The sequence below is a fragment of the Hevea brasiliensis genome, chromosome 10 (assembly GCF_030052815.1).
Source record: "Hevea brasiliensis isolate MT/VB/25A 57/8 chromosome 10, ASM3005281v1, whole genome shotgun sequence".
NCBI classification, from domain to species: domain Eukaryota; kingdom Viridiplantae; phylum Streptophyta; class Magnoliopsida; order Malpighiales; family Euphorbiaceae; genus Hevea; species Hevea brasiliensis.
In genome coordinates, this window is record NC_079502.1 from 7,337,278 (window position 1) to 7,355,858 (window position 18,581).

An 18,581-nucleotide genomic window follows, 5' to 3' on the forward strand; every position below is an offset into this window, starting at 1 on the left:
AATTATTTAGACTATGCATGCTTTTCTCTATGTAACTAGGTTTTCATCATGGATGTTATAGTTGAAGGAGGGATATAATAAATTTATCTTATATCTAATGATACAATTGTGAGGGTAAATTTGACAAATAGTATCTAAATTTAAGAATATGATATGTATCAATAAGATATTTAAATTTTAATTTATAATAAAGATCTTATATGATCTTCAATATTTAATTTTTAAATTATTTATATTGGTGTAATATTTATTAAATTGAAAAATTATATTTTCATAGATTTGATAGTTTCGAATCGACAAATTTTATGAGTTATTAAAGTGTTTATCTGTATAATTTAGATTGTCGATACTGTGAGTAGATAAAGAATAAAATTAAAATTTTTTTAATATGTGTTAAATTAGTATAAAGAAAATATAATTTTTTTTAATTTGATAAGTGTTACGTTAATAAAATTAACTTGGAAATTGACTCCTGAAAATCATAGAGAATTTTACGTTACTTAAAGTAAATAAGAGAGTTTTATTTTACAAATTAGAGTTTAAATACTTCACTATTACATACTTTTAAGTTAAAATGCCATTCATATAATTTATCCTGTATCGATATAATATGAATCTTATATGAAAAGATTACTTGTGAGTAAACTCTCACTAATGAGAGAACATTAACAATAAAATCCCAAAAAGAATTTTTAAAAAATTAGACAAAACTAGCTCATTTTATTTGAGAAAAAAAAAAGAAAAAGGAAAAACACCATTTTATATCACCATTGAATACTCTATATACCTAAATATTATATAAATGTTTATAGTGTTGTATTTATGGTTTGTCCAAAAATTGGATTCATGAGAAGTCATAATGAAGCTATGTTTGAACATTGGATTTTCAAAGATGACTTTCATATTTTATAGGATGCTTTTGTCTAGTACCTAATGTTCAGGCTTTATAGTTGATGAGAATCTGTTTCTAGTGGTTGGCCATGAGAAAAAGAAATTTCTTGTATGCATTTAGGTGTATAATTCATTTATGCACTCAGTGCATATCTGTCATGTTATAAAAATTTTTAACATGTAATTATAAATTATAGGAATTAATTATTTGATAAATTTATATATCAGTCATGAATTGGCAGGTTGCATAATTAAATCATACACCCAAATGCATACAAGAGTTGTTAGTGTGAGAAATCTTGCCAACTTTAAAACCCAGAAGAAAATAGCATCTATCCAGAAAAATTCATTTTCTTGCATAATATATATTAGAGGTGGAGATAAAATAATTTGAAATTAAATAATTTATAAAATTTAAAAAATAATTTAATAATTTGTATGATTTAATATGAAGCTAGTTCTTTTGATTTGATTTAATCAATTCAATTTTTGATTAAAAAGTTAAATAAATTAATTAATTAATTTTAAAGAAAATATAATATTTTAATTCAAAATGACTATAAATTCATAAATTAATAAAAACTCATTTATGAATAACAATTTAATTGGTAATTTGAACTAATTTGTAATTTTAAATGGCCCACCTTAATATAAAAAAAAAATTCACAATTTTAATGTGACTTTTATCTAAAAGGCCACTCCATCTCTCTATAAATTTTATAATTTATGTATGGCTTTTATTTTTTTTAGTAAATAAATAAGGAAAGCAGATGAATTTGAGTCTGCTAGACGAGTAATATGCCTTTAATTATTAAATTAAGCTAGGCTGAACTGTTTCTAGTTCATTGGCTCTTTTGATTTAGTAATTTAATCATTTGTTTTATTTAATTTTAAAGTATACATTAATTCAATTGACTAAATTTCTGGTTCTTGAGTTGGATGTTGAAGTGAGAAGAGTGAATGCTATAGGATAATGTTTTCTTAACTCCCTATCTTTAATCTTTTGGCTAACCATTAGATATGCTTGGGGAGACATTTCTTCCCTCTTTTGAACCCAAATCTCTCCACAAAGACTTCAATAATAAGTTGCCCTCAAGTTATGGTCTATGAATTAGGCCATCAATACACCATTTTTACAAGCAATGTGGGATTTCAAAAGAACAGACTCTATACATCGAAACACCTGAAAAAGATAATATATAATATTATACACATAAACATAATTTTAATTTTTTTTTTGACAAAAAATATGCATAGCATATAAACAACACACTAATAACAATGTGGGATGTTGAAGAAATTTTTTTTTTTTCATTTAATTTGGAATAATATTGAAATTTTTTTCAATAAAGAATATATAATCATGAGTTCTAGAGAAAAGGATTTTTGAACCAACAAAGGTATGGATGTTATATTGAGGCAGTAGGCTACATTTACGTCTCCAACGGTGGCCAGAATTTTGCAATAAATAATGGTAGTTAAAGGAGTGATAATCATCCCATTGAGGCTGATTTCTCCAATTTAAAGGTTCAATAAGAAGAATATGATATATTACGAATCAAATAAGAGTTACAAAGATATCATAAAATTATACAATCATTAAATATTACTATTAAGTGAAGCTTTTTTTTACTAGTTTAAATACTCTATTAATTAATTTAATTTGCATTTTTTTTAGGAAATATGATCATTTTCATTAAATTGAGATAAATACAAATAAAAAAATAAAAACGTCATATACTATAATTTTAAATTAAGGGATTTACAATAAATTACTTATAAAAAATAGCAATTGTTTTAATTTAAAGGATTCAATATTTTGACAGAAAATTTGAGTTAGTCAATATGTGGAAAGCATATATATATATTCGATAATGATCTATCATTATTCAATTCCAAGATCTTTCTATAAGATTGATCAAGTAGGAGTGCATGATTTTTGGGGTTCTAAATCATACCGAACCAAACTTGTTTCATTATTTTAATTTGGTTTTGAGTATTCATTAAGAATCAAATTGAAACTATATTTAAAGTATATCAAATTCAAATCAAACCAAAAATTGGTTTTATACAAGTGATTTTTCTATGATTTTAAAAATATGCATATTAATATAATTATACATTTATATTCAATTAAGATTATATATATATATATATATAACCTAATATTGTTTGTCATTTCTCTATATTTTTTTTAATAATTATAGTTATAAACAATTAAATCACCTTATAATTTTAATTATAAGAGTGTTACTACATTAAATAATATGTTTAATTCTTAATTATATATTTACATTATAGTTAAAGATAATATAAATAAAAAATAGTTAAAATGTATACTTATATTATTATATAATATGCTTAATCTTAAATTATATATGTATTTATAATTAAAATTACATAACTAAGAAATAACTAAAAGATATATCTTATATGTTATATTATGTATTAATAACTAATTTTATAATTTATTTAAAAAATTAATTTTTAAAAAAATTAAATAATAATTATGTATAATTTTCTATGAAAATAATTAAATAAAATTATTTCAAGTATGGAATTTTCTCCAAATTGTTAAAGAATCAAAGAAAAAATGTGCTGAAATTTTAATTTGATTTCAATTTTTAGATAAATCCCAAATTAAAATTAGATCTTGACACCTATATGATCGAATAATCATCAAATTTTGATCTTATACTAGAGGAAAAAAAAAATTTACATCGCATATGAAGCATCATATCCAACAACTTCATGATATGAGAAAATAATAAACACTTACACATGAGAAAATACAATTTTAAGATTTATTAATAATAATAAATATAGTATAAATAAATATTTATTTTAAAAGGATATGAATTTAAAAATATCAAAAAAATAAAATAAAAAATATATTAAAAAAATGACAAGTAATAATAACATTTACGAATGACCATTCAAAAGTGCCCTCAAAGAATTAAAAAAAAAAATTAGAAAAGAGAGAGAAAAGAGGAGTAATTATTGTTTACTTCTATAATTATGATTTACTTGAGCCAAAATCAGCTTTTTTCATTTTTTAAATTTAGCAAAAAAAAGTTTTTTAAAAAATGACAAATTTTAAATTACAATTTTTTATATATTTCGAAAATTTAAAAAAGTGTGTGGCTAGTGAAATTTTAAGCGATAATTATAAATAATAAAATTTCACACTTAAATCTATTTAATTTAACTATTAGATATAATTGATAATTGATAATCGATGAGAATAAATTTTAAAATATAATTAATTTATAAATTATAGCATATAAATATCAAATGTCTATCAACTTTTAGTTTTATTTTTAAAAAATTTATTAAATATTTTAATTTATTTATTTGGGTGTTCATCCTTTATTAGTTATGCTCAAAAGATTAACCATTTGTATTAAATGGTTGGGACAGATTAGACTCATCAACGAATCTAAGTAATTAATATGTCCTAACTTTTTTTTTATAGGAAAATATGTCCTAACTTTGTTACATAAGGGAAAAAAAATTTTACAGAGCAATTTGTATTATGATATTAAAAAAAAACATATATTTATATCTTTTAAATATTAAAAAAATGAAAGCATAAAAATTTCAAAAATAAAAATAAGCTTTCTTTTTTAAGAAAATAAAAAATAGAGCTCCCATTAAAGAGAGACAAAATATAAATTTAAAATATAAAATTTCATACTATTTCAATTTTAAATAAAGATATTTAAAATAAGTTACATATATAAAATATAATAGTAATTATCTTAATTTAAAAGATATTATTGTATTAACGCAGCATTTAACATTTAAAATATAAATTAAGGCTCTTTCTAATTGAAGGAATTAATTATATAAATATTAATAAAAAGCTTATCCAGCACATAATTACCAAAATTCTGGGATAAAGTATACATAAGGAGACTTAGGGGGTGTTTGGTTCATCTGTTGGGTACAGCTGATAGCTGATGAACACCTAAACAGGCGAACTGAAGTGTTTGGCAAGTTTTAAAGAATAAAGCTAATAGCTGATAGGCAATTGATATGATAGTCATTAGCTGCAGTTTGTATCAACTCTATTTTTAGAGCTGTTTCTCATCAGCTATCAGCTGATAGTTAATTTAGTTTTATTTTATATTTTAACCATATTATCTTTTTTTATTTTACTTAAAAATTAATATTGTTAATATTTTTTTCTTTTTTATTTATAATTTTAATATTTTAATTAACGTATTTCAACTTCGTTAAAATAATTTTTATTAATAACATAAAATATAAAATATTTATTTATATCTAAATACTTAAAATTAATTATAAAGGTTTTTTATTAACAATAATAACTACTTTATTATTTTATCTATATTTTTAAAATTATTTAATTTTTTTAAATAATTATTTTCTAATTTTAATAATAAAATAAATAATATTATACGGTAGATTAATAATTATATATTTATTTTAATAATATAATAAATAATATTATATATTTAATTTAATAATAAAATAAATAATATAATATAATAAATTTATAATTTTTTATTTATTTAAATAATAAAATAAATTAAATGATATATATTCTTATTAATTATTTTATATATCAATAATAATAATTAAACATAATTTTATTAAATATTTAATATAAATAAATTATTATTAATTATTAATTATTAATTAATAATAACAGTTACCAGCTTTATTAAATCAAACAGATTCTTGCAAGGCTCAAGAAAATGGGTGGAAATTGAATATGGAAGCATAGAGAAGGGGAAAATCCATTAAGATTAATTAATATATAAAAAATAATTAAGACAAGTGTTGTGTAGGTGTACCTAAAATTAATATCCAGTCAAAATCATATCTATTCACGGGTACAATTTTGACACAAACTTTTGACCCACTTCTTAATTATTACATCTAAATGCTATGCAATTATTTATGTTCCAAACATTCTCACTAATTTATTCTTAGGGGAAACCTTTTTTTTAATCGAAAAATGACATAATAATTCATTAAAAACCGAAAAAAATTTCAGAGCTCAATTCAATCTGTCTCAAATTTAATCAATTTTATTCTGATTTTAATTTATGCAAGACAAATAAAAAGGGCTTATCCCTGCTCAAATTTACATAATTTACTCCATACAGTAGTGTATTATATTTTTTATTCAAAATTATTTATTTTTATATATTTATATATTATAATTTAAAAAATATATAAATATAATTTTAAAATAATATCTAAAACTTGTATTTTAATTATATTTTATTTTTTAATAAATAAATTTATATTATATACTAATAAATTAAAATAAAAAAAATCTCCTCGCAAGAAACTCACCCCACTCATCCGACCATGAACTTTTGTGAGGTGGGGATGGGGAGTGATCCCCACTCCCAACTCTCTCCTTGCATCAAAGCTGAACCACCAATTGAGAAGAGAAAATCCTCATCCTCCATAGTTGAAGCTCAATTTGAGCTGGTGAACCTCCAAATAACACTATTGAAGCCAAAACTAGTTGGCATAGAATCTTAAAAGCCAAAAGGCAAAGCCACCTAATATGGCCATAGGAGGGTGATACTAATAGAATTCACCGACTTCTCATTCTCTTATAAATTTAGTGTTGGCTATCCATCTATCGAGATTCTGTAATATTGAAGATATGAACTGTTAATATTTTATGAAAAACTCGGAGGGGACAAACTGTCGTTTTAACTGTAAGAAAAGCACAAAGCGGTAAAGTGCAAGTGAATGTTCAGAATGTCTAATTAATAAATTCATTTTGTTCCCGCTTTTTTTATTATTATTTTATTTAATCGGCAAATCAAAAGGAAAGCAAAGCTCCGCTTTTCCAGCGGCACTTTACTACATTTTTTCAAGGCTTTAGACACACCCCAAATGCCTACAGTGACACTTGCTTCATTTCACTTCTTCACCTTTTATGGTGTAATTCAAAGCAGCTGTAAGATTTGATTTAGGCATTTTTAAGCTTTGATAGCAAAAGCATAAGCATGACCCACATGGTAAAAAGGGAGGCCCATTGCTTTGGACAGTTGCAATCTTTGGTTTTGAACATCACTTGTTTGACAAAAATGGCCAAAGAAGAACTTCACCAACAGCTACTTCTCCAACTGGGTCTCCTTCTCTGTCTCTCTCCCTTAACCCCACTTTCTTCCTCCTTTATTCTTTCTCTTCATCTTCACGCTCTGCTTTTCGTTGTTTTCTCTTTGGCATGGAGAAGCTCCACCAGCAACAACAGCAGCAGCAACTCTCCTTGGCTAAGTGTTCCAGGCAGCGATGCAATGAATGGTTTGTTTTTGATATAAAAGTTATATTCTTGGGTGTTGTGATTCTCTCTCTCTATCTTTTTTTTTTTTTTTCTTTTCTCTTTTTTCTTTGTTGTTTCCTCCCTCTTTTTGCTCTTTGATTGTTGCTTTAGTACTGTGGTGAGTGGTAAGTGGTCAGGTTGATCTTATATTTTGTTCCAATTCTTGCTTGCTGCCTTACATACTCGTTGTCTTCCCTCTGCTCTTCTCTTTCTTATCCTTGCTGGTGTGATGCAATCACCGGTTTTGCATCTTTCTTTGTCAATGTTATGGTATTCTAAGTAACTTAAACTTCAAACTTTCTTCTTATCCGTTTACTGGCTTTCATCTTCTTATTTACCTTGATCATTGTTGCTTCGAGATATTTCTACAATTTCAAATATTTCATTGAAAATGCATTCTCTGTCCTGCTTTTCTTTTCTTATATCAAGATTTCTGATTCTCATCATTTTTGGATCTGCTTGTTGTTCATGTGCATATTTTTGCCCTTTTTTTTGAACTTCTGTTCTTTGGCAGAACTTTCTATTTAATTCCAGTTGATTTTGAATATTTCCTGGAGGCTTTCTGCTTTGTTTCATCATAAGGGTTTTATGTTTTTTTGCCTGCTAAGAGTTGGTGTCTGCATGCAAAATCTTTAATTGTGAACTTACATTTTAAGTTCTGAAATAGTTTAAGCGTTCTTTTGTGGTGATTGATAATTATTTTGTTGTAGGATTTTTCGGGATGTCCCTAGTGATATCACGATAGAAGTGAGTGGAGGGACATTCGCATTGCATAAGGTAAATTTTTGCAAGTTTATTTCTGAATGACTAAATTTCTCACTGATCAATCATATACTGCCTGTAATATGGATGAAACTTCTTTTAGCATAGTGTGGTGAACATAGAAAGTGCTTAATTTGCCACTGAAGCTTTATGGAGTTCAAGTTTTACTGAGATTAATATAATCATTTTGTTTGGAAGACTTAGTGAATAAATAGAAGTATACGCAGCAAAAAGAATGCAAGGAGCATTTTTTTTTGGAATTTTGGAGTCGGCAAACTTCATGAATCTTGTTTTCTGGAAAACTTCTGAATCATTATAAATTAAGTTTTATTTGCTACTTGGTTACACACATTAAAATAGGTAACCTACCCTCAGTGAGAAGGATAGTTATGAAGACTGTTGTTCTGAGTAGAACAGTCAAAAGTTTCTTACTTTTTCTCCATCAATTATGTAGGAAGAATATGAAAGCTTTAAGTTACAGTTGAATTTTAGAGTTTTATCTTACCATCCCAGATTAAAATCTTGGTTTTGTGATAACCAATTTTGTCCAGCTTCAGGATAAGATTTACAAGACATCCTAAAATTTTACACTCTTAATTGTGAGGTAAAAAACTTTAAATTTTCACTTTCCAAAAATGCCTTTCCGCCTCCTCAAATTTCTGGTTATAGATCCACTAAGAAGGTGGGCAGCAATCAGCATTAACCAAATAAGCTGGTATAGGTAAACCCAAAGGCTGCTTCTGTCTCTGTCAGGGGAGATGCCAACCATCTCTTCTTTCTATTGACCAAAAATTCTATCCACATATGGATGTGTGCTTGGTTTGACAGTCCAAGACTTAAACAACTAACAAAAGAGCATTCAGAGAGAAAGTAGAAATGTTGCAGGAAAGTTTGTGCACAAATTTGTGTGTCACAAGCTTACTTGTACAATTATTAGTATTCAGCAGAACAGAAGAAATGGAAATTCATGAACCTTTTAAAAGACCATCTCAATTCTTTTCCTTTTATTCTTTTTCCTCTGTTTTGTGAGAGACAAATGGCCTTCAAAGTTTTTCTGTTTAGTTTATAATTGTCATTCAAAATTTATTTTGCATTAATTTGTGTTGGCTGGTCTGACTTTGGTATGTAATTAACTACTTAGTAGCCAATTCACCTTAAGAGTGAGCAAATCCTGATTGAATATATCTTTTCTTTTTTGCATATTAGTGAGATGTTCATTTCGCAGTTTTGATAGGCTTCTGATAATCTAATTCAAAATGCAGTTCCCTCTTGTCTCTCGCAGTGGACGAATCAGAAAGTTGGTTGCAGAACATAGGGATGCTGATATCTCAAGGGTGGAGCTTCTTAACCTACCAGGAGGAGCAGAGTCATTTGAATTGGCTGCAAAATTCTGTTATGGCATTAACTTTGAAATTACGTCTGCAAACGTTGCTCAGCTGTGTTGTGTTTCTGATTACCTTGAAATGACCGAAGAGTTTTCAAAAGACAATCTTGGTTCTCGTGCTGAAGAATATCTAGAGAGTATTGTTTGCAAGAACCTTGAAATGTGCGTTGAAGTTTTGCAACAATGTGAGAATCTACTTCCTCTTGCTGATGAGCTGAAAATAGTTAGCCGTTGCATAGATGCAATAGCTTCAAAGGCATGTGCTGAGCAAATTGCCTCAAGCTTTTCACGTTTGGAGTATAGCAGTTCAGGGAGACTTCACATGAACAAGCAAGCCAAGTGTGAGGGGGACTGGTGGATAGAAGATCTTTCTGTTCTCTGGATTGACCTGTACCAAAGAGTAATGACAGCTATGAAATGCCGTGGGGTCCGTCCTGAGAGTATTGGAGCATCACTTGTGAACTATGCTCAGAAGGAATTGACAAAGAAATGTAGTTTATGGAATCCTTCTAGTCAGACAAAGGTTGATCTGATTTCAACGGGGCATGAAAGACTTGTGGTTGAGACAATTGTCAACCTTTTGCCTGTTGAGAAACTTGCAGTTCCAATCAGTTTTCTTTTTGGTCTTTTGCGTAGTGCTGTCATGCTTGATTGTACAATTGCTTGTAGACTTGATCTAGAGAGGCGAATTGGTTCCCAGTTGGATATTGCAATTCTTGATGATCTTCTGATTCCATCCTTCCGACATGCAGGTGATACCTTGTTTGATGTTGACACAGTTCATAGGATCTTGGTAAACTTCTCACAGCAAGATGACAGTGAAGATGATATGGAAGATGCTTCTGTTTTTGAATCTGATAGTCCTCATTCACCGTCTCAAACTGCATTGTTTAAGGTGGCAAAATTAGTAGACAACTACCTAGCAGAAATTGCTCCTGATGCAAACCTCAAGCTTTCCAAGTTCATGGTGATCGCAGAGACTTTACCATCACATGCACGTACCATACATGATGGTCTATATCGAGCAATTGATATTTACCTTAAAGTACGTATTTCTGATGTTTTCTTTTGATTTTCAATATCTGGAAAGAAAGTTTATTATTATTTGCAGCAAAACCGAATGAAGAAAGGAGTAAATCTAATTAGGTAATATTTGATATTATATTAAAAAAGGGCTTTGTGGCATGTCACAGAGACCTGTGCCTTTAACAACTTGGGTAAGCACGGCTTTCCAGATTACAAATACAAAATATGCAGCCACTTCTTGTTTCCCAGATTTCTGGGCTTAGTTTCATGTTAAAATATATTTTGTTGCAGTCAAGTTTCTCTTTTTTAAAAAATATATATTTTCATCACTATGGCTAACTAAAGTAGTGGATTAGGCTTTCTTAGTCTCAATTGACAAGTAGATGAAATTCATCTATACGCTTGTCATTGTTTTCAAAATTTCTACCTCTAATTCTTTTTCAACCACATATCCAGGCTCATCAGGGTTTATCAGATTCTGACAGGAAGAAGCTCTGCAAACTTATTGATTTTCAGAAGCTCTCACAAGAAGCTGGTGCTCATGCTGCACAAAATGAACGCCTGCCCCTCCAAGCTATTGTTCAAGTGCTTTATTTTGAGCAAATAAGGCTCAGAAATTCGTTGTGCTGCTCCTACGGTGATGAAGACCACAAACCAATGCACCAGTCATGGAGGATCAGCAGTGGTGCACTCAGTGCAGCAATGTCTCCACGAGACAACTATGCATCACTTAGGCGAGAAAACCGAGAGTTGAAACTTGAGTTAGCTCGATTACGGATGAGATTAAATGATCTGGAGAAAGAACATGTTTGTATGAAGAGAGATATGCAAAAGTCTCATTCTCGAAAATTCATGAGTTCTTTCTCCAAGAAAATTGGTAAGCTGAGCTTCTTTGGGCATAGTTCTTCTAGGGGATCAAGCTCTCCCTCAAGGCATTCTCATAGAACTGATTCTAGAGTGATTGAGAGAACATGTGCCAGCACTGATTAGGTAATTCAAGTTACCCAGATTCTTTTTACTGTATTTGTTGAGCAACTGCGAGCCATGCTCGTGTTGACCTTTTCACTTGAATTTTATAAACGTTCCTTCGGCCACCTTGTATATGATTTATGATGTTTTGGTTAGGAAGGTAAGAGGTTCTTTTTTGCAAGTCATGGTTTTTGGAGAGTAAACTTTGATATAATTTGAAATGCTATATGTAAGAATTTGTTTGAAATGCTGTATATATGAAAGAATTTTTAGCATAACTTAGTAGAATACGCTTACAAATTATGGATATCCTTTCTGAGTTATTATCTTGTGACTGAAGAAATTTTGGGTTTGGCAATCTTCTCTCCAAGTATTTCATGTCCATTTGAATAAAATTGACCCTCGCAATTCTAATCTACTTCTTCCTGTAGTATTTGATCTTTGAGCTATATAAATTTCATTAACAATCAAGTTCTGGCATGACCAGAAATAATTTGGAGTAGTATTGAGAAAAAAAAAATTATGGGAAGATCTTCTGCTTCAGAGAGTACATGGCAACAAGTTTCAGATCAATTAAGGGTTCTTCCCTTCTCTTATTTTAGGTGGGAAAATGGGGATTTTAAGAACAGTTAAAAATTTTCCTTAAAAAGAAGAAGGGCGTAAATATTACTTTAATTGGAAGCATATGATGTGGAGCCGTGGAGGAACAGGGTGCAAAAATGATGATCTGTTTTTGTAACTGGTTTAGACGGCAGAATCTGAAGTGAAAGCATGGAATCCTATTCTCTTTAGTCATTATTTCTGATGGTGATTTGAAATTTGGGGTTTTTTGCTATGTGCATATTTTGGCCTCATTGTGAGCCTGCCGACATGCTTTTATGAGTCACAGTAACATTTTGTCCTGAATTTATTTCAGTAGTTTCCAAGAAAAAATACTACAATGGCTGAAGTTTCAATTGTTTCTTCCCGAAATATGTACATGTGTTAAAGTTTCAGGAGAAGTTATATTGACCTGAAAAACCCCCCACTTACTTCATCCCAAGTTTAGCATAGCTATCATATTTGGGAAAATTTTGGAAAAATCAGGCTACGTTGGAAGAAGGCTTGTAAAATGAACAAAAAAATACACAAAACTGCGGGAACTATTGCCTGCAAACTCTTCTCGAGACACTTTTGACTCTTCTCTGATGCTCCTCATCTTTGGCTGGCAAGAAAAAGGAAACCTTAAGTTGAAGCGACTTACGAACGCTGTCTGGTTTCCTTAAGCAAGATTTTAGCATGGTAACCTCTTTGCTGTGTCTGAAATCTATGTCACCAACTTTCGTCTTGTGAAATTCTGCAGTGATGTTAGTGTTAATATTATGATCTTCTTCATGATTGGAAGATTTAATGATAATTCTGGAAATCTCCGCTGGTTTATCTTCAAGACTAAGGTGGGACATTTTGTGCTTGAGCATAATTTCAGGCCATGAACCAACCTTGTTTTGTTTTCTGGTTCTCAAATCACGGTCTTGATCTAGGGAAGGTATCCACATACAGGATGTAGTAGGAGGTGATTTGTAAAGCTGTTTGTGACGATTTAGATGTTTTGGTGTTGAACCAGCATGTGACTTTATTGGGGAGTCTTGATTTTGAACTTGCTCGTTAACACCTTTCTCTGGAGATTGATTTTGGTTTGGAGAATGCTGGTTTCTCTCCCTGTGAGCTTTCATCAAGTCGTAGATAGTGTGATTAGGAACAATGAAGAAAACTTTTCCCAGGTTCAGGACAGACTCAGGTTTTACCACAACCCAAGGATACTCGAACACATCTGGCCTGGTAACAGAGTGCCTGGGATACTTCTTCATGATTTCAGCTGCAGTTACAGGCAGTCTGTGAATTTCCACATACCTACCTGGATGCACCAGTTTCAGCACACCATCTTCACCAGCTATACTTCCCATCCTGGTGTTTTTCTTTCCCCTGTATGCTGAAAAATATTGAGGAAGAGGAGATAAAGTTCAGGACCATAATGACTCATATACTGATACTTGTGCGACATGATGACAGAAACTTGCGGGAGTTCCTATGAAAGGGTCCTTGGATAAATGAAGACTCTTCAAGGTCTTTGTTAGGATCATCCATTGGGGTAAACAATACACATCTAAATCATCTTAGACGGATCCTGTCCTTTTCATTGTTGCATATGGATATACTATTACGATAACCTCTAGCTTTAGCTGTAGTATTTACCTATGATGACTATAGAAGATACCGGTTTATGGCTGTAGTCTTATTCTAATCTTTCTGTGATACTACACAGAAAATTTCTATGATTTTTCAAACCTATACCATTAGATTGTCTCTGTTCTCTGTAGAATTCTTTTAAATATGGATTTTATTACAAAGCTTGATTCCGGTTTGTATAGTTTCAAATTACAATCAAAGTATTAAAAACAAAAAAATCAAATTTGACCCCAAATTAGAGGAAGAGATATTCAAAGTGGCCTCCAGTGAGCTGTAAACTGTGGAATTAACGATGACAAAGCACAACCAGCTAGCCAACGAGTGCACTATAGCTAACATTGTTAGGTCATATTGCTTAGCTACAATAAATGTCCTAGAAAATAACCCTCTCTCATCGACATTGTGATTTTGTAACCAAAATTTCAATACAGTTCCGGTATGATCTCTCATTGTTTCGATTCTAGTTTAGTATAGTTTTAATTTGATTCTTTTGATTCTTAATTTTTAAAATAATTTTATATAATTATTTTTATAAAAAGTCATATTTAAATTAAAATTTAAATTTTGAAATAAATTATTAATATCTTATATTTTTAAATTATATGATCTTTAACAATGAGAAACATATATTTTAGAATCAAACATATATAAGACAGTAGTACAAATATATTATATAATATATTTTTTAATTATTTATTAATTATATAATATTTAAGTATAAGATATAAATAAAATTAAAAATTAAGTATAAACATAATATAATATTATACTTATAATTAAAAATTATAAATATTTTAATATATTTATAATTAAAATTATTAAAAAAAAGTAAATAAATGAAATATAATATTAAGGCACATATAGTTCATAATTAGATATATAAATATATATAAAGACATATAATATATTAAATGAAATATAGAAAGGCATATCCATAATCAAATTCGATTTCAATTCCGATTAATCTTAATAAGGAACTAAAACTGAACCAGAACAAAAAAATAAGTACAGCTCGACTCATTATTTCATGACCCGTGCACAGCCATACCGTCCAATGTGATTAATGCATTCACCAAATTCATCTGTTACATTTTTCCATGCATTAATATCATAAGGTTCTACATAACTGGGTACTGGTTTTTACTATGTTATCAGTTTGAGAATTTTAATATATAATTTTCTAAATTGATCAGACTTCTCATGATCATGTTTCCAAAATCAGCAATGATATTATGTGATAAGAGGAAAGATGGTTTTTACCAATGGCATATGAAGGGTAGAAGAAGAAAGATGACAACATGAACTCTTACAAGGAAAAGGGAATGGCAGGGAGAAACAAGCACACATTCATCACAAACTCAGACGTCCTAAAAGATCCACAGTGATACAAGAATTAACTAACATGAGCTTATTTGAATCATCTTTTGGAATTTCAAGTCCCAGTTATTGTTTCAGCACTTATGCTTCAGTTTTTTTGGTGTAGAAGCGGATACCAACAGCCAAACCCAAGATCAGCAAGGGAACTATGAACTGGAGGAGCTTGATAATGAATTCTGGTGTCTTGTCTTGGTTGTAGTGAGGCTGCTTAGGAGGAGTATATGCCTTCCTAGAAGGGATGGTTGATGTATCAATCTCACCAACATAGAATTCATCCATCATTGCTCTTGCGCTGCTGCTGTGGCCAACATCCTCAAAATCATCAGTTGCGTCCTTCCCTGCAAATCACACAAGAATCAATGGTATTTGCAAATGTGGGCCCATGATTCTTTAAACAATTGGCACTCACAACAAGTATATCTTCATACCTGTGGCAGACAGCAAAACCTCATCACCTCCAGGATGGTCCTCCATGAATTTTGTCACATCATATACCTGGTCCACAGAATTAAAAAATGGTATTTGAGGATATTGAAATGTGAAATATAACATGATGCTAAATTAAAATTTAGTTTGAATATTGAAGAACCCTGAATTCTGAGTTCATCTGCCTCCAGGTCATTTCTCATTCCTTGCTATGCAGTTCAAAAGCATTTCTCAAATCAGATCCTAACACTCCGTTTAGGAGTTGTGCATGGAAGTTTCTTAAAAGTAGGGGTTTTGGAGGTTTTGAAACCTCCAAAACTTAACCTTCCTAAGAAAGTATTGCTCTCAAACAAGCCACTCGTGTACCTATTACTTATTAAAAAAAAAAAGAAAGGGTACCTTACCTCCAAAAACTCCCTCCCAAACATAGTGTAAGTTACATGACTATAGTCTATTTGGCATATGTGTACCAATGAATAACCATGGTTATTTCCTACTCTTCACTTTACCTTAGGGCATATAGCACCCATGTTGGTTAAGGATACTTAAACATGGGTATGATGCTTTGACATTCCAAATTAGCGGAAAAATCTAAGAAATTTTAGAAAATAGGTGCTACTGAAACACTAACACGTAAGATTATTGTGCAGTACCCAAGTCCGAGTGGTGGCTAGACATCCGTGCCAAATCACTTTTTAATAACTCTCCTACATAAGTTACTGCTCAAAAAACATTAAAACAACAAAGGAATCATCCAACATATGCTTTCAGGTAACAATTCCACAAGTTCAGTACAAATAAATGCTCACATGTAACCAAGGGCATCTCTAGAACAAATTCACCTTCTTAAATACTCTTCATCTCTTGGTGTTGACTGTTACAGGCCTCTTGAATCTTATATTTACCCATTTTTTTCCTTGATTTAGTACTTTTATTTGTATGTAACGCAATCTTATTGCTAGAAAATTTCTTGTTAAGATCCTATAAATCGATTTAAGTTCCCAACACAATCAACGTGAATATATATTCATAACAGGTTCATAAAGACATAACCTGCTAAAAGGTGCTTAAAAGTTCAGCAACTCAAGTTTTCCAGTGAACCAAACTGAAAAATAGGAACACTTCTCTGTGAAATGTTGAGTTCTCATTGAGAACTATATCAAAGAATTAAGGGCCCAAAATCAAGTCCATATAAATTAAGTTCTTGATGCATGTGATATACCAATGATTTAAAAAAATAACTTATAACAATGAAATCATTCTTATGCAGTAAATAAGCAATCAAAAGAGAACCATTTATAATCACAAATCAAATTCTCCATATTGACCACATCACCATTATGTGAAGCATTTTAGATCTCAGCTATCAGACTCCTAAGCTTGCATGTTTTAATAACTTTCGATGTATATGACATGTTATATCACCCAATTTAGTGATTTACCAACAGATAGGTTTGGCTTTGATAAGTTATGCATCTGAAGAATCTCCTGCCATGCCCATCTGAAGTTATTAAGCAACGAAGATAAACGAACAAATAAAATAGAAGATCTTAAATTTCCTGACTCATAACCGTCTGCAGCCTACCACATTTATCTTTCAGGTTATACCAATCAATTGTAGCACATGCAGCTCAAATTTATCATCACAGAGTCCTAATATGATCATCCTTGAACAAACAATCACCTGTTGAGTCCCAAAGTTCTACATGCAAGGCAGATACACAAGTAGAAATGTATTTTTAAAAGAGATCTATAAACTCAAACACGAAAATTGAATTTATTACCATGTCAAGATCAAGCCAACAAAAACAAATACATAAACAACAAATCAGAATTGTTAATCGAGCAAACACAGATAACAGAATACCATTTATTCAATAAAATGCCATTTATGCTTGAACCCAGCAAACACCAAAAATCTTCACGGATCCAGTTGGGAGAATTGCACCCAAAATAAAATCAAAGAAAATATAAACCAATCAACCAATGAAATGGGAATTAACGAAATTGGATCAGAAAACATGGTGTGCATACCTTCCCCTCAATAACAAGCCAGCAATCTTTGTGGTGGTTATGCTCAGAGACCTCAGCCAAAGTAAAGACCTTTCCTTGACCACCCATGAGTGTGGGGTTTGGTATGAGGAAGAGCAGAATGAAAGAAGCCTTAAAGCTTTTGGAAGGAGCAAAAAACTATGGGCTGCAACCAAGAGAAGCTGTAACTGTGAGTGAATATGAACACAAGAACAACAGAGAGAGAAAGAGAGGAGAGGGTTGGTAAGGTCAGTAGAGGGAGAAATTTTATTGTATACCGGTGGATTAGGTGTGGTGTGGGGTTGGTGAGGGGTGAGATGTCAGACGAGACTTTAAGCGACCAACTTTTTTTAATTGTTCAATGAAAATGAAAAAAAAAAAATTAAGATATAAGAAAATTTATAATTTGATGTTTAAATTTTATTTATAAATTTTATCTTATATTATTTTTTAATTTTTTAATTTTAAAAATTTAATTATTTTATTTTTAAATTTTATATTATATTATACTATAATTTTTAAGTTTTAAAAAATAATTATTTAATTATTTAATTTTAATATATAAAATAATTTAATCTTTATAATTTTATTATTGATAATAATTTTATATATTAATAAAAGGATTAAATTATTTTAAATATTATAATAATAAAAATTAAAGTATCCTATAGTTTAAAATTTAAAATTAAATAATTTATTTTTAAAAATTTAAAAATTAGAATGTAATATAATATAAAATTTAAAAATAAAGTAATTAATTTTTTAATTTAAAAATTAAAGTGTATTATAAAGTAAAATTTTAGAAATTAAATTATAAAGTTTCCTAAAATATAAGAGAAATAAATTTATAAATTTTATTTTTACTATTATATTTTTATTAATAGTCTTAAATATATTAGTAAATTTAACTTTTATAAATTTTTATCTATTTTTAAAATTTTTTTATTATTTTTATTTTTCTTCTCTAATTAATATTCAATTAAGATTTAAAATTTATATATTATTTTTTCACCTGCATCGCTCAAACTTTTTCGATAAAAGTATATTTTAATTTTTAATTTGTATTTAAAAAATTTAATAGTTTCTTAATATTTCAAAATATTAATTTTATTCCTTAAATTTTTGCTATTTTAAAAAGCATTAAAATTAAGGAGAAATTAAAATAATTAA

At 29.3% G+C, this 18,581-nt stretch overlaps 2 protein-coding genes and 1 non-coding gene across 4 annotated transcripts; 1 reads left to right on the forward strand and 2 right to left on the reverse strand.

Moving 5' to 3' along the window:
* Positions 1–6,489: 6,489 nt before the first annotated feature.
* On the forward strand, positions 6,490–11,629 carry LOC110647473 (BTB/POZ domain-containing protein At5g48800). 2 transcript variants are annotated; one of them, XM_021801315.2, is made up of 4 exons: positions 6,490–7,191; positions 7,921–7,987; positions 9,235–10,401; positions 10,839–11,629. In XM_021801315.2, the coding sequence occupies exons 1-4, from the start codon at positions 7,115–7,117 to the stop codon at positions 11,370–11,372; spliced, it is 1,845 nt and encodes a 614-aa protein (XP_021657007.2). In that variant the 5' UTR covers positions 6,490–7,114; the 3' UTR covers positions 11,373–11,629. The 2 variants fall into 2 exon arrangements, with proteins under 2 accessions (XP_021657007.2, XP_021657008.1); XM_021801316.2 differs by lacking the exon at positions 6,490–7,191 and adding an exon at positions 7,269–7,480.
* On the reverse strand, positions 8,624–8,760 carry LOC131170143 (U6atac minor spliceosomal RNA). Its single transcript, XR_009141084.1, has one exon. It is a non-coding gene; the product is annotated as a U6atac minor spliceosomal RNA (small nuclear RNA).
* Positions 11,630–14,784: 3,155 nt separating the features above from the next.
* LOC110647470 (cytochrome b5) lies at positions 14,785–17,712 on the reverse strand. The gene is made up of 3 exons (XM_021801313.2): positions 17,415–17,712; positions 15,383–15,449; positions 14,785–15,292 (listed from the first exon to the last, which is right to left on the reverse strand). Exons 1-3 carry the CDS (start codon positions 17,499–17,501, stop codon positions 15,036–15,038), a joined length of 411 nt encoding a protein of 136 aa, XP_021657005.1. The 5' UTR covers positions 17,502–17,712; the 3' UTR covers positions 14,785–15,035.
* Positions 17,713–18,581: the final 869 nt, after the last annotated feature.

What these genes read in the sequence shown, in the direction of transcription:
- LOC110647470 (XM_021801313.2), bottom strand. Translation starts at nt 17,501, where the DNA reads ATGGGTGGTCAAGGAAAGGTCTTTACTTTGGCTGAGGTCTCTGAGCAT. An exon ending in GGCTTGTTATTGAGGGGAAG is followed by an intron (nt 15,450 to 17,414) that starts GTATGCACACCA and finishes TCTGTGGACCAG; the next exon opens with GTATATGATGTGACAAAATT. An exon ending in GGTTTTGCTGTCTGCCACAG is followed by an intron (nt 15,293 to 15,382) that starts GTATGAAGATAT and finishes TGTGATTTGCAG; the next exon opens with GGAAGGACGCAACTGATGAT.
- LOC110647473 (XM_021801315.2), top strand. Translation starts at nt 7,115, where the DNA reads ATGGAGAAGCTCCACCAGCAACAACAGCAGCAGCAACTCTCCTTGGCT. An exon ending in GGACATTCGCATTGCATAAG is followed by an intron (nt 7,988 to 9,234) that starts GTAAATTTTTGC and finishes TTCAAAATGCAG; the next exon opens with TTCCCTCTTGTCTCTCGCAG. An exon ending in CAATTGATATTTACCTTAAA is followed by an intron (nt 10,402 to 10,838) that starts GTACGTATTTCT and finishes CCACATATCCAG; the next exon opens with GCTCATCAGGGTTTATCAGA.